General features: G+C 44.7%; 1 protein-coding gene and 1 long non-coding RNA gene across 3 annotated transcripts in view; one reads left to right on the top strand and one right to left on the bottom strand.

Annotated features, from left to right (window-relative positions):
* The window catches only part of LOC115089778, a 79,826-nt gene extending 78,598 nt beyond the window's left edge, over positions 1-1,228 (top strand). For both annotated transcript variants that reach the window (XR_003856228.1, XR_003856227.1), the window contains one exon: positions 1,025-1,228. This is a non-coding gene — a long non-coding RNA (uncharacterized LOC115089778). The remainder of the gene's footprint in view (positions 1-1,024) is intronic.
* The window catches only part of LOC115089775 (inverted formin-2-like), a 68,566-nt gene that overhangs the window by 9,360 nt on the left and 42,240 nt on the right, over positions 1-16,966 (bottom strand). Inside the window, exon 2 of the mRNA XM_029598068.1 lies at positions 10,750-11,162. Coding sequence (XP_029453928.1) covers positions 10,750-11,143 — 394 coding nt within the window. The 5' untranslated portion in view covers positions 11,144-11,162. The remainder of the gene's footprint in view (positions 1-10,749; positions 11,163-16,966) is intronic.

Here is a 16,966-nt window from a genome sequence, read left to right as displayed (position 1 = left end):
AACACAAGCACAAATCTTAGCAAAAAGATTTTGACCGGGGGTATCCGTATTCAATAGTTTATAAAGCTTACAAACGGGCCTACTACTCTCCTCGCGATACATTACTCCAGTATCGGTCAAAAGCACCGGTCAAAAGCACCGGTCACAGCCAACATCTGCGTTCTGCAACACACTGACAAATCCTATTTGATTGTACAAAGTATAAAAAAACATTGGCATATCCTACAGCTTCACCCTTCTTTTTCTGAACCACCCCTTATTTCATATCAAAGAAGTAAAAACATCAAGGATTTTGTGGTACATGCCTCTCTATCGGGCACTGAATCTCAGGCCACTAATGGGGCACATTTCAAATGCGGCAAATGTGACATGTGCAGTTCTACCATAGAAGGACATGAATGGCGACATCCCACCACGCAGAAGAAATACACTAAAAATGCTCACACAACTTGTGAATCGACACAAGTCATATATCTAATTCAGTGCCCCTGCCCACTTCTTTATGTGGGTTGGACAAAAAGACAGATTAAGGTTAGGTTACGGGAACACAGGAGCCGCGTCAACACTGCTAACACTGAAGCCCCCATTGCTAAACATTGTCTCCAATTTTCTCATACATTTGACCAACTCCAATGGACAATAGTGGAACAAGTTGCAGTAAGTGAGAGAGGGGGCGATATCAGCAGTCATCTCAACTATCGCGAGCAGTGGTGGATTTTTACTCTTGCAACAGAATCTCCAGCTGGGCTTAACGATAGCGTTGAATGGTCATCGCTGTTCTAATTCCCTATTGGTACACATAGTTTCTCTCTGTGTTTTGATTGGTCAGCTGAGACTTCAATGATCCTTTAAATAAAGCGCGGTCAACTAATGGCGAATCCTGCTTTTGTAAAGCTGAGATCCTGTTGTAGCGATATATTACGGGACAGTCTTTAGAAATGTATGTTCGTAGCGCTTGGTGATTTACTGTCAGGATTGCACCATTGAACAAGCTAGAATTAATTTTATCTGATTTTCATCATAGACACCGTACCAAAGTTGTACCCCTGAAGAAGCCCACGGAACACGGATCGTGTCGGGTCAGGCCGGTGTTCGAAAAAAGCTGTCACCACTCCACGCTACGTAAAATGATAAGTGTCCTGTTTCTATAAACAATTATTATAAAAAAGGAAAAAAAATGTATAATCTAGAATGTAGATACCAATGATTATAAAGAAGGTCAATCGAATTAAACCAGTCCTTTAATACACTGGTTAACGGCGGGTATGTTTGACACATTTGTTTATGAGCACTCTCTGACAAATATTGAGAGGCCCATTGTTATATGAGGTATCACATTCTCTTCACTTCAAAAAATTCTTTCCTGGTTCAGCTTGTATCTATGATGTTGCATGAAGTACTTTTCCCTAATGTCTGCATATCAGTACCCTGGACCATAATAGTCAGAGCCCTAGCATTGGCTATAATCTATCCAATTCCCCTTTCTCCCCTCCCTGCCTTCGAAGCAGAAAGCAATGCTGCAGTTGCATCAAAATCATGTAAGCTAATTGGTTAAGGGTAGTAATCCCCATTCCTTCTGTTAGGGGTAGTAGCTGCCACTACCTGCTGGTTACCCTCTATGCACCTTTTTCTTAATTTCTAACTCTAGCCTTTAGGGATTCATCATGTTTATCCCATGATTTTTTAAATTAGTTTACAGTTTTCATCTTCACCACCTCTCCCGGAAGGGTATTCCAGGCATCCATCACTGTTCCGTGAAGAAATATTTCCTGACATTGGTTCTGAGTCAGTCCTCTTGTAGTTTTATATTGTGACCCCTAGGTCTACTGTTTGCTTTCCTACGGAAAAGGTTAGAGGAATACGCATCATTAAAACCTTTCAGGTAGCTGAAGGTCTGCATCATATCTTCCCTGCAGCTTCTCTCTGCCAGGGTGTACATATTTAGATCCTTCAGCCTCTCCTCATAAGTCTTCAGATACAGACCCCACGCCATTTTAATCGCCATTCTCTGGACCGCCTCTGTCCTGTCTCTGTCCTTTTTAAGATACAGTCTCCAGAACTAAACAGTACTCGAGGTGAGGCCTCACCAAGGGAATTATAACCTCCTTTTTTTTTTTATTTTTTAAACTGGTTATTCCTCTCTCTATGCAGCACAGCCTTCTTCTGGCTTTAGCTATCACCTTGTTACATTGCTTTGCCACCTTCAGATCACCAGACACTATCACCCCAAGGTCCCTCTCCCAGTCTATGCACATTAGTCTTTCAGCCCCATCACATATTTATTTATTTAACAGTTTTATATACCGACCTTCATAGTAAATAACCATATCGGATCGGTTTACAATTAACAAGAATATAACTGGGGTAACAATTCAAGTAAACAAAAGGTAAACAGTAGGTAGGAATGAGTCAAAGTTACAATCAACAGGGTAAGAGAACTTGGAAGCTTGCAACAAGCTGGAAAGAAGATAAGGCAGGAAATAAATATGAAGTGATACCATAGGGCGTACGGGTTAAAGCTTAATGGTGCTTTAACCTGGAAGTGTCAGAGTCATATAGCTCTTTTGGATTATCACACCCCAGATGCAGTAAGGGGCGGATTTTAAGAGCCCTGCTCGCCTAAATCCGCCCAAATCCGGGCGGATTTAGGCGAGCAGGGCCCTGCGCGCCGGTGAGCCTATTTTACATAGGCCTACCGGCGCGCAGAGCCCCGGGACTCGCGTAAGTCCCGGGGTTTTCGGAGGGGGGCGTGTCGGGGGCGTGTCAGGGGCGGGACCGAGCGCAGCGCCGTTTTGGGGGTGTGTCAGGAGCGTTTCGGGGGCGGGTCCGGGGGCGTGGTTACGGCCCAGGGCGGTCCGGGGGCGTGGCCTCGCCTTCTGGACCCGCCCCCAGGTCACGTCCCGGAGGCGTAAATCCCCCGACAAAGGTAAGGATGGGGTTTAGACAGGGCCGGGCGGGTGGGTTAGGTAGGGGAAGGGAGGGGAAGGTGAGGGGAGGGCAAAAGAAAGTTCCCTCCGAGGCCGCTCCGATTTCGGAGCGGCCTCGGAGGGAACGGAGGTAGGCTGCGCGGCTCGGCGCGCGCCGGCTATACAGAATCCATAGCCTTGCGTGCACCGATCCCGGATTTTAGTGGATACGCGCGGCTCCGCGCGTATCTACTAAAATCCCGCGTACTTTTGCTTGCGCCTGATGCGCCAGCAAAAGTACGCCTATTCGCGCGGTCTGAAAATCTACCCCTTATTGAATCCCAGCTGCCGAGACTTCAACCACTCTTAAAGCTTTCTTAAATCACTTTTCATTCTCTATTCCTTCAGACATGTCCACTCTGGTGCAGATCTTAGGATCATCTGAAAACAGACAAACTTTACCTTCTCTCTCTCTCTTCCACAATATCTATCATTCACAAAGATATTTAACAGAACTGGTCCCAAAATCAATCCCTATGGCATACCACTTAACACCGTTCTCTCTTCAGAGTATATTCCATTTACCATTATACGCTGTCCCTTGTCAGTCAACCAGTTTGTAGTCCATGCCACCACCTTGGCGCTTAGTCCCAAGTTTCTTATTTTATTCACGAGCCTCCTATGTGGGATCGTATCAAAAGCTTTGCTGAAATCTAAGTAAATCATATTGAGTGCTCTTCCTTGCTCCAATTCTCTAGTGTCCAAATAAAATACAAAATCAGATTTGTCTGACAGGACTTCGCCTGGTGAATGCATGCTGCCTCAGGTCCAGAAACCCACCGGATTGTAGATAGTTCACTGTCCTTTCCTTCAGCAGCATCTCCATTAATTTTCCCACCATTGAGTTCAGACTAACTGGCCTATAGTTTCCAGCCTCCTCTCTGCTACCACTCTTGCGAAGCAGGACCACCACAATTCTTCTCCAGGAATCTATTGAACAGGTCTTTCAACTGGCCCGCCAGCACATCTCTGAGCTTCCTCAGTATCCTTGGATGGTCTTTTCTCCCTTAGTTTGCTGCTCTTCCCAGTCAATGTTTCTACTTTTTTGAGCTGATTGATTTTCTTATTTTCTCCTCCCACTTCCTCTATCAGTTGGAAGTGATATGCCAGTTTCATTGGCCATCTCCTGCCACTACTGCCCTCTAGTTTAAATGCCTGATAATGTATGATCTGAATTTCTCACTTGGCATCCTCTTTCCTGCCAAGGACAAATGTAGACCATCCTTACCATATAATCTTCTATTGCTCCATACACGTCCCCAGCCTTCAATGTATCCAATACCACTTTCTTTACACCATTTTTTGAGCCAGGCATTGAAATTATCTATATGGCAGAGCCTTTCCTCCCCCTTTCCATGAACAGGTAATTCTTCTGAAAATGCAATGGTCTTTTCCATATGTCTAATCTTCTTCCTTAGATTTTGGAAATATTTCCATTTTTCAATGATACCATTTTCTAACTAGGCTATTGATCCCCAGATGGATGATTTATTTATTTTATTTATTTAAGGAGTTTTATATACCGTCATTCGGAAACATTAAAATAACGCCATCATAACGCTCTACTTTCTTCTATAACTGTATTAACTATCTGGTTGATATTTCTATTGGCCAAGGATCCTGGAAGGCATTTAACTCTTGCATCCCATCAAAATGATTTCCCAAATTGGTTCTTCTGATGACAGAATCTCCCAGGAGAAAAAGCTTCCTTTTGACATTTTATCATGTTTAAGGGTTTCTGGCTCCACTGGGTGACTACATCTCTTTCAGACATCATTTCATTTTCTATTGCTGGAGCTTCTTTGTTATCCAGTGCAGAAAGGGTAGAGAGAATAGGTGTCTCTTCCTCACAGGCCTTATTCTGCCAGAGCCCACTATAAATTTATTTATTCCTGGGTTTCTGAATCCTGAACGTCTGACTTCTCTGTGGTAGTGAAGGAGGGTATTAGGATGCTGCACAGTTAGGGAAATTGGACACTGTACAGTCATGTCTTTTTTCACAAGAGCTCATTACAAACCATTTATTCTTAGGTTTCTTAGTCCTCTGTGGGAACTGGGGGAGGCATTCTGGATGTTTTAAGAAAAGGAAGGATGTTTGAAACCTGAACAATTCCATTTTCAAATGAGTCACCTGCATTTTCAATGCAGACAGCTGAAAGCATATTAGACAATCCTTAAGCCTCCAAATGATAGGCTTGGGACATCAAAGATAGTCTGCTAATAGTGACTAATACACAAATTGTTAGATTGGTACTTAGATCCTATATTATTCACTTAACCAAAATCCTTTGAAGAACTATTTAAGAAGGAAGCACGTTAGGGGTGGGTGGGTGTGGTGCAGGGTGAGAGGGAAAAACTTTTTGTAGATAGCCTCTTTTTTAAATTAACAAACACAGTAACTTAAATACACACTAACAAGGATTCAAAAGACACTGTCTACATATTGCATATTCCTTACTACTTGATCTTGTCACGTAATTCCTTACTCATGACTAGGGATGGGAAGAAGAAAAATTATGGAGGTTTTTCATTTCATTTTCAGGGGTTTGATTTTCCATGAATTTCATTGTGTTAATGTTTATTTCATTTATTTAGTTAAAAAAAACCCCAAAATAAACATTTAAACAAACAAAAAAAACAAAAAACCCCAAAATGAAAAAAAAAAAAAAAAAAGAAAATCGGAGCCTCCCAAGCTCCCCACCCATCCCTCCCACCCAAACAAATGTCAGGGCCGGGATCATCCCCGGCCCCCACCTATCTGGTCTGGAGGGGAAGGGAATCTGACGCAGAGGCCTAGACCCAGGACAAAGCCTGGGACTTGTATAGGGTAAAGGCCGAGATTGCAGCGTGAGCATGTCAGGATGATCCCAATGCCTAGGACCAGTGTTTCAAATCTCAGCCTATACCCTACACAAGGCTTTTCTTTCTTCAAGAGCTGAAAAAAGAAAAGGCTTCGGCCAGGGCCCTGGCCTTGGCATCAGATCTCCCCAGGACCGGGTAAGTGGGGACTGGGGAGGATCCTGGCCCCATTTGTTCAGGTGTGTGTGTGTGTGTGGGGGGGGGGGGGGGGGGGCGGCTTGGGAGGTCCATTTCTTTTTTTTATGGGGAGTTGTTTAAATGTCTATTTATTTATTTATTTATTTATTTACTTTAAGGCCTGGACCTGACGCCTGGGCTTCCACCTAGGCCGGGGCCTGGGATCAGGCCAGATGCCATGACCCAGTCTGGAGATCGGATCCCAACACACTGGCAGTGCATTCATCCCAGCAGATGTCACCATTGTGAAGTACGACAACAGTGCTGTATATTAAAAATGGCGCCATTCGCCAGGTGAATGCGCCAGAGTTAATTAACTCCATTGTGACCCCAGAGGACGTTGTCAGTTGGTTTCAAGAGCCGAAGAAAGAAACAGAAGAGGAGTGCTCAGAGGCCTGACCCTGGGCTGAGGCCCAGGCTTTGGGACCCGGCCTCCAGGTCGGGTTGCGGTGTCAGGTTTGGGTCCAGGCTGAGGCTCTGGCATTGGGACCTGGTCTCAGGCCTGGGTCTGGGCAGAGGCCCCGGCATTGGCATTCGATCTCCAGACCAGTTCACAGCGTTGGCCTAGGCTGAGGACCAGAATTCAGGACCCGGCCTCCTGGTCGGATCCTGGCATTGGGCCTGGGCTGCATCACTGGATCCCCAGAGAAGGTACATTTTTTTTTTACATGTTTAGGGTCTCGGACAAGGCACCAGCTTTAGCCCTGGGCATCAGCTGAGATCCTGGCGTCACGTTTGGACCTAGACCACGGTTCTGCATTGGGCTGCGTCCTATGCCTAGGCAAGGCACCCTCCTCGGGCCTGGGCCTAGGCCTAGGCCCAGGCTCTGGTGTAGTGCTCTGGCCTAGGCTGAGGCCCTTGCTTTGGGTTTAAGCCTATTTCCTAGGAGAGGCCCTGGCTTTAGACCTGGGCCTAGGCCCAATGGATCAATTTTGTTTTTCAAAACAAAACATGAAAACAAATGAAATTGTCAGATTTTCAGTTGTTTCACTTTGATAATGAAGAAAAGAAACAGTAAATTTTGTCTAATTTCCTATTTTGCTTCTTCCGAATACCCATCCCTACTAATAAGTCCCAAATGGGATGGGGGTAGAATATGATGAATAAAGAGCTACCATTTCTAGAATGGAAGATAGGGAAGGATTGTAGTGAGACCCGATGGGGATCAGTTCCTCTGAAAACTGTGCAATGCTCACAAGCTAAAATAGCAAATGGAATTTGCACACAATGGGGTAGATTTTCAGAGCCCTGCTCGCCTAAATCCGCCCAAAACCGGGCGGATTTAGGCGAGCAGGGCCCTGCGCGCCGGGAAGCCTATTTTACATAGGCCTCCCGGCGCGCGCAGAGCCCCGGGACTCGCGTAAGTCCCGGGGTTCTCGGAGGGGGGCGTGTCGGGGGGCGGGCCCGGTCGTCGCGGCGTTCCGGGGGCGTGTCGGCAGCGTTTTGGGGGCGGGTACGGGGGCGTGGCTACGGCCCGGGGGCGTGGCCGCGCCCTCCGTACCCGCCCCCAGGTCGCGCCCGGCGCGCAGCAGGCCCGCTGGCGCGCGGGGATTTACGTCTCCCTCTGGGAGGCGTAAATCCCCCGACAAAGGTAAGGGGGGGGTGTAGACAGGGCCGGGTGGGTGGGTTAGGTAGGGGAAGGGAGGGTAAGGTGAGGGGAGGGCAAAGGAAAGTTCCCTTCTAGGCCGCTCCGATTTCGGAGCGGCCTAGGAGGGAACGGGGGTAGGCTGCGCGGCTCGGCGCGCGCAGGCTATACGAAATCGATAGCCTTGCGCGCGCCGATCCAGGATTTTAGTAGATACGCGCGACTACGCGCGTATCTACTAAAATCCAGCGTACTTTTGTTTGCGCCTGGAGCGCAAACAAAAGTAGGCTGTTCGCGCTCGTCTGAAAATCTACCCCAATGTGAACTATTGAAAATGCACCCCTATATGACAGAGTTGCCACAGAAAAGCCATGAGAATAGTGCCTTATTCATTCTGGATCAAAGATTTTTAAAGGAGTTCCTGTCACAAGCTATTAGTTTTCCATATTACTTTATTGAACCTCCAATTCAAGTTACAGACAGCTCTAAATGGGCTTGATTAGCCAGCTCTACAGTCCCGCCCTTTGCAGTTGCACAACTTTGTGGTAACAAAGAAATCTTGTATTTTTGGTAATAAGAGGAAGTTGGTTAAAGCAATGCTCATATACTTTAGGAAAATACATTTTTGCTTCAGGTTTTTCCCTCCATAAAATATGGGTGGCATCTACGTATGTGTCCTGAGTAGCATTCTTGAACCAAATCTAAAGCTTCTTCAAGTGCAAGTCAGAAATTGAAACTGAAGAAATAACACATTTTAAAGGAAAATAGAGCAAAATTCTGGCAGCTGTGTCAGTGCTGGGGAAAACTGTATTGTCTGCAGATTATGGTACCATTCATTGAACCCACATAAGAATTAACGAGAGTTGTAATACTTGAATTTTTGTACTGCACAAAAATTCAGGGCTGAAAAAAAATTAAATTTTAAAAGCACACAGGCCTTTCTTCAAGTTCATCAATTTCCGAGGTTAAACTAGGACAAAATACAAAAACTCTATATCAAGAGCAAAAGTAATGTCGCAATAAGATTTTACAATGTCAAAAAAAAAAATAATGAAAAGAATAGGATTGATTGGTGTCTGGTAAGGCCTGGTGGTATCACAAAGGTGATGCCTCTCCCCCATGTCTTTCCTCTACCCTTCCCCTAGCCTCCGCCACGCTCTCCTCCTTTCCTGAAGTCACAGTGGAGGAAGCTGCTTGTCTTTTCTCTTCCTCCAAACTCACTACTTTTCCTCTGACCCTGTCCCCACCTGATTCCTCAGCTCCATCTCCACTGCAGTCATTCCTTCCATCTGTCACATCCTCAATCTATCACTCTCCACTGCCCTGTTCCAGCTGCCTTCAAACGTGCTGTAATCATACCACTCCTTAAAAACACTCACTGGATCCTACCTGTCCTGCCAACTATCATCCCATCTCCCTTTTGCCTCCAAACTACTTGAATGGGCAGTTTATCGCCACTGTCTTGACTTTCTTACATCTCAAGCCATTCTTGATCCATTCCAGTCTGGTTTTCGCTCTCTACACTCAACTGAAACAGCCCTTGCCAAATTTTCCAAGGACCTGTTTATGGCTAAAGCCAAAGGTCTTTACTCTGTCCTCATCCTCCTTGATCCATCTGCTGCTTTTAACACTGTTGATCACTACCTACTCCTTGATACTTTGTCCTCGCTTGGATTTCTGGACTCTGTCCTGTCTTGGTTCTCTTCTTATCTCTCTCATCGCACTTTTAGCATTTCTTCTAGTGGTTCCTTCTCTACTGCCATTCCAATATCAATTGGTGTGCCTCAGGGCTCCATTCTGGGCCCTCTTCTCTTCTCACTATATACTAATTCCCTTGGTGCTCTGATTTCCTCTCATGGCCTTCAAAGCCATTTTTATGCTGATGACTCCCAGATCTATCTTTGTACACCAGAAATCCAATCCCGGATCTCAGCCTGCTTGTCTGACATTACTGCCTGGATGTCCTGCCGCCACCTTAATCTCAACATGGCCAAGATGGAGCTCCTCATCTTTCTCCCCTAGCCCACCTCCCCTCTTCCTCCTTTATCTATTTCTGTGGATAACATGGTCATCATCCTGGTCCCATCAGCCCGTAACCTTGGAGTCCTCTTCGACTCCTATCTCCTTCTCTTCGCATACCCAAAACACTGCTAAAACATGTCATTTCTTTCTTTATAACATTGCCAAATCTGTCCTTTCCTTTCTGAACACACTACCAAAATCCTTATCCACTCTCTCATCTCCTCCCACTTAGACTATTGCAACCTGCTCCTCTCAGGTCTCCTGGCAAGCCATTTCTTTCCACTGCAATCTGTCCTAAATTCAACTGCGCGACTTAACTTTCACCAAAGTTGCTATTCTCACATAACCCCTCTTCTGAAGTCACTGCATTGACTCCCTATCCGCTTCTGCATAGAGTTCAAGCTCCTCTTTCTCACCTACAAATGTCTTCATTCTGCAGCACCTCACTACCTCTCTTCTCTTAATCTCTCTCTACACCCCTCCTCATGCACTATGCTCATTGGATAAGTCACTCCCTATCTGTGCCTTTCTCCTTTCCTGCCAATTCCAGACTCTGTGCTTTCCACCTGGCTCCACCGTGTACTTGGAATAGTCTTCCTGAATTGGTGCGTCATGCTCCCTCTTGCCATGTTTAAATCCCATCTAAAGACCCACCTTTTAAACAACTTTTAAATCTTATGCCCGATTGTCTGCTTTTAGTCTTAACTAACTTTCTATTCTTTTTAACCATTGTCTTGCTTTATGAAATACCTTAAGCCTCTTGTCCTGTATGTTTGTCTTATTAGATTGTAAGCTCTATTGAGAATGGACTGACTTTTTCTATGTTTGTACAGTGCTGTGTATATTGTGTAGCACTATAGAAATGTTAAGTAGTAGTAGTAGTAGTAGTAGTAGTAGTAGTAGTGACCCCTACTGACTGAAACTGGACACTGAAGGAGTCTTCCCTCTCCAGCCCTCAGCCAGTGAAGGGAAACAAAAGTCACCCAGAAAGTCTCATGAGGATGGGAGATTAAAAGAAGGTGATAAACGAGTTAAAATACTATCAAAAGAAATAAATATCTGTGTATTAATTCCAGAGCACAGATGCATGCCTTGCTCCAGAATGTATTCTAGTCAGTGCTGAGAAGTCACTGTCCTTACCTTGGGAGAGCTTTCTAACATAGCCTTCGTTGCTCACAATGTATTCAATTCCTTTGTGAGAGTTCATGATGGAGCGGACGCAGTTAATGCAGGTGAGCTGGAGAAGGGCATCGGAAATCCTGGACACCCCTCTCCCGGAAAGTCGGTCCAGGGCTTCCAGCAGCAGGTCCAGACCGCTCAGCTCCAAGAACTGCACCATCCAGGCATCATCGCTGCTCTCCAGCCGTTTCTTTAGCCCAGAGTAGTTCACCACCGAGGGGATCTGGAGAAGGCGGATACACAGCTCCGGCTCTGCATTCTCAAGGTTGGCCTCTGTCTGGTCTGAGTCCTGAGGCCCCAATTTCTCCTTCAATACAGCCCATTTCTTGTGGGCACCGTCTTTCTTAAAAGCCATCTTTGATATGTTTTTTTCTCTGGAAGAAGAAGAAGAAGAAGAAGAAAATAAATCGGTAGTTCATTTTTTGTTCTTGCTACCCAGAGGCCCCCCATGTCCCCTACTGAAAATGTTTTAAAATATTTTAACTGTATCTTGTCTGATAATTTATTAAAAGTGTGTTCTTGTTAAGGGGGACGGCTGTTAACTGGGAGGGTAGAACAACAGATAATGACCCATCTAGTCTGCCCAGTTTACTTCCTTCTACATTACTACAGACCACTAACCGATCTCTGGCTTCCTGCTCACTGCTTTGCAATTAATGATACGCTGTACTTGTCCCGTGCTTCCATGAACTGTTATTATTTTGTGCCTCTGTCACCTCCACTGGGAAACTGTTCCATGTATCTGCCTCGCTTTCTATGAAGAAATATTTTTTTGATGTTACTCCTGAGTCTACCCCATTGGGGCCTCGTACAGCATAACCACCGGCTTTAGAGCTCTACTCCGATAAGGATTTGCTTCTACCAGCCCAGAGGCCAACTAGTGTTTTGTAAACATTTTTATAGGCTTCTGATTAAATCATGGACTGCAGTCTATGCAAGTGATATATAAGAAATGTATCCAATGCATGTTGAAATGCTGAGCAGCTACCAAAGTGCACACTGTGTTGTATAACTGCAGGGGAGCATCAGAGGCTAAAGCTGCGGCTAGAGGACTAAAATCGGGCCATTTTCCCCACATTTCAGGCCTCCCTCTTTTTTTCACACATTACCCTAAACGTTTGTACAGTCAGGAAAAAAAAGTCAGGACAATCTGCAATCTGCATTGGTCAAAAACATTTTCAGGCGCTGTGAGATGGACCAGCTCCTTTATGCATCCAGTTGCAATGTTACTGGAATTATTGCTGCCCTTCTATTTGGATTTTTTATTCATGGACAATCTCCCTCCACCCCCTCCTCGGGTAAGCCACTCTTATCTGTGCTCTTCTCCTTCGTGGCCAGTTCCCGGCTCTGTGCTTTCCACCTTGCAGCATCGAACAGGTTTCCCGAGTTGGTGCTTTGTGCTCCCTCTCTGGCCTTGTTCAAATCCAGCTCCATAAACCCACTTTCCCAAGGCTGCTTTTAGATCTTAATCCTAGTTTCTCCTGATCGTATCCTTGTTGGTTTTAACTATTTTACGTAATAAATGAAACTCCTTAAGCCTCTTGTTTGTCCTTAACTGGACTGCAAGCTCTATAAAGGAGGAACCGTCTCCTGTGTATTTGTACAGCGTTGTACACCTCTAGTAGTGCTAGACAACTGATAAGCAGGAGTAGCTGAAGAAAGTAAAGGGGAGTCTGCTGTAGGCTGTTTGGATTTCTCTTTTTCCAAGAGCTAAAAAGATGAAAAAAACCCAAAACCCCCCCCCCCCACACACACTTTTACAAAGGCCTTCTGCAGGAGGGACCATTTCTACAAACCCAGGGCACAAAAAGAAAATGGGAGAAAAAGGGAAGAGATGGAAAATAAAACTGGTCAGAACGGTTTAACAATGCTGCAATGCGTCAGGAGCTGAGCACCACATCCATCGGTGGCATGCAGCGGAGAGCGCTTACAGGCTGCAGGAATATTTTTAGATACTGACTACGCCCTGTACCTGCTGAAGTGTGAAAAAAAAGGGCAAGCTTTAGTTAGGTGTGGAATATTGACATCTTATGCAAGAACAAACTAGCAAATAAGAGCCTAGCATTGCTAGTCATGCATTCTTCTCACAGACGGATAGTTCATTGTTTTACTTTTATTATGTATGTTCATGTGTAATCTTACAGATGGACCAGTCTGTTGTAAGGGAACATAAATGCAACAAATAAATGAATAGATAAAAATAGTAACAGAGGCAGGACAATCTCAATGATATCTTGCTGTTTTGCATCTCTCTGTAGCAGTGCCTCCTTCCTGGTGGAGCAATGCCTTCTGGGAAGGCCATACAATGGCTGTAGGAGTTGGGGAAGTGGCAGGTGATGAAAAATGAATCTGAGAAGACCAGAGTAATGCAATAATAAAAAAAAAAGCAATAAAAAGATGAAAAATAAAAACTATTTTCCAAAAACAAAAGCAGGTCCCCCGATACCCAGTGAGGAAGTCACACACTTTTCAGCAGCTCTTGGATAGGCCCACCAGGTGGAGCCTAGAACAAAACCTCAAAGCACAAAGAAAAATAACTATATTCAGATTCTGTTTTTCTTCTCTGTGGCTGTACTGTGCTATATTTTCCTCTGGGAACATTTCAAATTCACCCCCCTCACCTCTTCCCACATGGTCAGCCAAGCCTAGTGGAAAGGCAGGAAATCTATTACCATGCACAGACCCTCCCCGAGAGCCCACTTTGGAACAGCTGTGGGAGTAAGCTCTGGTTGTAATCTGAGGCCTCCCTCCACAAAAGAGAGTGGAAGGGAGACAGTTGGTGCACCAGCTGCCAGAGGATATGGCTTTGCGTAACTAGGCCCTGCAGCCTGTTGAAGGAACAAAGCTGCCATGCACTCACTATCTGACAGATAAGAAAATGGGCTGGACAGACCAAAAAAATAAGCAAAGAAAATCCAGATTCAGCAACACTTCAAGCCTTCGATAAACCTGTAAAGAATTGTGAAGACTCCTCAGACACCATTTGTCCCATTATATAGCCAGGAGTACAGGCCAGGTTTGAACTTGGTTATTAGAAAACCACTCAGAAATTCCAAAACAGTACAAATCTGCAGGAAAAGAAAGAAGCATGAAAAAAAGATTAAAGGATGCTATGACTGGTGGGTTGATCACTTGTTAACAACCAATACGTAACAGTCTGCAGCTGTTCAAGCATCTTTAAAAAAAAAAAAATGCTTCTCCTTGACAAATAAGAGACAGTTGCAGTATCTGAGGCAGCAAGGTTTTACGGTCCAGAGATCCTGTCTGACAAATCAGACCAACTTCCTAGACTGGGTAAAGGAGATAAGTATGTATACCCTGGAGAAGAGAAGAGACCAAAAGACTTTCAAATACGTGAAAGGTATAATACACAGGAAGTAAACGTTTCAGTGGAAAGGAAGTTCTAGAACAAGGGCTCCAAGGGTTGGGCCCAGGAGCAAAGTCAGGAAATACTTTTCTCACAGAAAGCGTGGATATATGGAACAGCCTAATGCAAATGGTGAGGGAGGCTAAAACAGTAAGAGGCTTCAAGAAGACATGGGATAAGCACACAGGATCTTTAGTAGCAAACATGAAGTTACATGGGGAAGTGTGACCTAGCAACACCACAGGTCATAGGGGTAACCAGTCTAGTACCAGCACGTTACAATTCAAGAGCAAGGATGAAAAGACAAAACAGGCCGATACAGTAAAACCCGCGGGAGAGCCGGTGCTCCAAGGCGAGCGCCAGCTCTCCAGACGTGCGCACAGGCCACTCTCCTGTGCGCGCGATTTAGTATGCAAATGAGGGCCCGTGGTAAAAAGAGGCGCTAGGGACACTAGCGCGTCCCTAGCGCCTCTTTTTTGACAGGAGCGGTGGCTGTCAGCGGGTTTGACAGCCGACGCTCAATTTTGCCAGTGTCGGTTCTCAAGCCCACTACGGGTTCGGAAAACAGACGCCGGCATAATTGAGTGTCCGTCTTCCGACCAGCAGGCCACGGGCCGATTTTAAATTTTTTTTTTTAATTGTAAATTTTTTTTTAATTTTGGGGCCTCTGACTTAATATGATATTAAGTCGGAGGGTATACAGAAAAGCAGTTTTTTCTGCTTTTCTGTACACTTCCCCGGCGCCAGCAGAAATTAACGCCAGCCTTTGGCTGCACATTTTGCTTTCTGGATCATGCGGAAATAGCTAATAAGGCCATCAACATGCATTTGCATGTTGCGGACGCTATTCGTTTCGGCGGGGGGAGAGGTTTGACGCACGTTTTCGACACGCTATTACCCCTTACTGGATAAGGGGTAAAGCTAGCGTGTTGAAAACGCACATCCAAACTCGGGCTAACAGTGCGCTCCACTGGAGCGCACTGTACTGTTATCGGCCTGAAAGTGAGATAACCAGGATGGGCTAATGAGATAACCAGGATGGGCTAGCAGGCTATATTTAAGAAGTTGTAGCTGGTAGGTTGACTAGAGCTGGGGTCTGTCTGCGGAGTGCTAGTAATAATCAACTGGGCTTAGACTATTTAGAATCAGCAACAACAAATCATAAGAGTGGGATCCCGACCTATATAATACAGGAATGTGGTATGAAATGCAATATGATTATTGCCGATTCTCAAAATTTGTAATTATGCAAATAAAGCTACAAATCCTCTAAAGTATGAGTTCTTACGCGGGGTCCATGGACCAGCTTCAGAGGAGTCCATGAACCAGGCACAAAAAGAAATGTTGTGTGTATGTGCTTATGTGCACATTTCTCAGGAGGGGGGTCCATAGCTTTCATCAGATTCTCAAAAGGGGTCCGTGACCCAAAAAGAAGGTTTAGAACTACTGTTGTAAAGCATGACGATAAAATTCTGTTATGAGAAAAAAAAGATTTCACATTCACAGCGATGTGCGGCGTGCCCCAGAGAACCTCATCAATAATTTTAAGTGGCATTTTAATATTTAAAAACATTTTACAGTCAGTAGATTAAAAAAGTAATGAATGGTGCAGTTTAGCATTTTTATTTAACATATCCAGGCTGCAGAATACATTTGATTTGTTAATACAATATTGCCTGGAATAACTCTTCTGATTTAAATGAACGTCATTTTCAGAATATGCGGCAGTGCATAACTGCAAGCTCCTGGGGCCCACAGATCTAATAATTTTTTTCAAAACAAGGGAATTAGCCAGCCTGAGCTGGAGACATAGATATATTTTTTACAATTAAATTGAAGCGTTCCAGAAAAATACCAATAAAATAAAGAAATAAAAAGACGGCACCTGATAATTCATAGGATATATTAGACATAAGAACTTCTCTCTTTAAATAATAAAGCTCTTACAAATTAAAGCCAGACAGCAGGTTTGTGCGACACAGAAAAACGTGAGGTGTGCATCAACACTGGAGAGATGCAAGCCCTGCTGCATGCAGAAACGTCTCTTAGATCCTAATTCCTGAAACTGTTCTTGCTCTCTGAAGCAACAAACATGGAGTCAAAGCAAAGGATTATGGGATACTTAAGAATAAAAACTGGACCTTGGTCTTATTAAAACTGTCTATGCCGCATAACAGTCAGGCAGGTTGCCAGCCAGTTTCATCTTTAAATCTTCTACATAAAAAAAACAGTCTATCAGAGACTGTGTCTGTAATCGTAAGAAGTCTATACCAACCATGCGTTAAGTGTCTATCTGATCACAAGTTGACGTGGTTTATTTAAGAGGAAATTTTAAGATTTGAGCCAATCATATTGTTCGTCTGGTAGCCCATTAATTTGCATTAATGAAGCTGAGAAGTGCTAAGTGAGGCCTTTAAAAAGAGAACAACGGGTCCCCTACCATCAAAAGTCCTTTAACACCAGACCCACTTGCTGTGACTGACCAGACAGCACAAGACTGCTGTCTTTCTAGCTGAACAATAAACTCCTGACCATCCTTGCATTCCTGCTCCACACCTTACTGGATGAGCCTGGTCTCCCTTCTAACCTTGAAATGAGAAATCCAGAGAGAAGGTGAACTGTTCTGAATGCCACAGATGCTGACCTCAGCAAGACACAGACAAGATTACTCTTGGCTGCTTTCTACTAAGGTCAGAAAGATAAATTTAATCTATCATAGGGATTAGGAAGCCTGTAATGGAATAGAGAAGTAACCTAGCATTTAGAGCAGCAGGCTGAGAGAATCAGGGAAGCCAGGGTCCAAATCCCACT

This window comes from Rhinatrema bivittatum, chromosome 4 (assembly GCF_901001135.1).
Source record: "Rhinatrema bivittatum chromosome 4, aRhiBiv1.1, whole genome shotgun sequence".
In the NCBI taxonomy this organism is placed as follows: domain Eukaryota; kingdom Metazoa; phylum Chordata; class Amphibia; order Gymnophiona; family Rhinatrematidae; genus Rhinatrema; species Rhinatrema bivittatum.
This window is presented reverse-complemented; position numbering and strand designations above follow the sequence as displayed.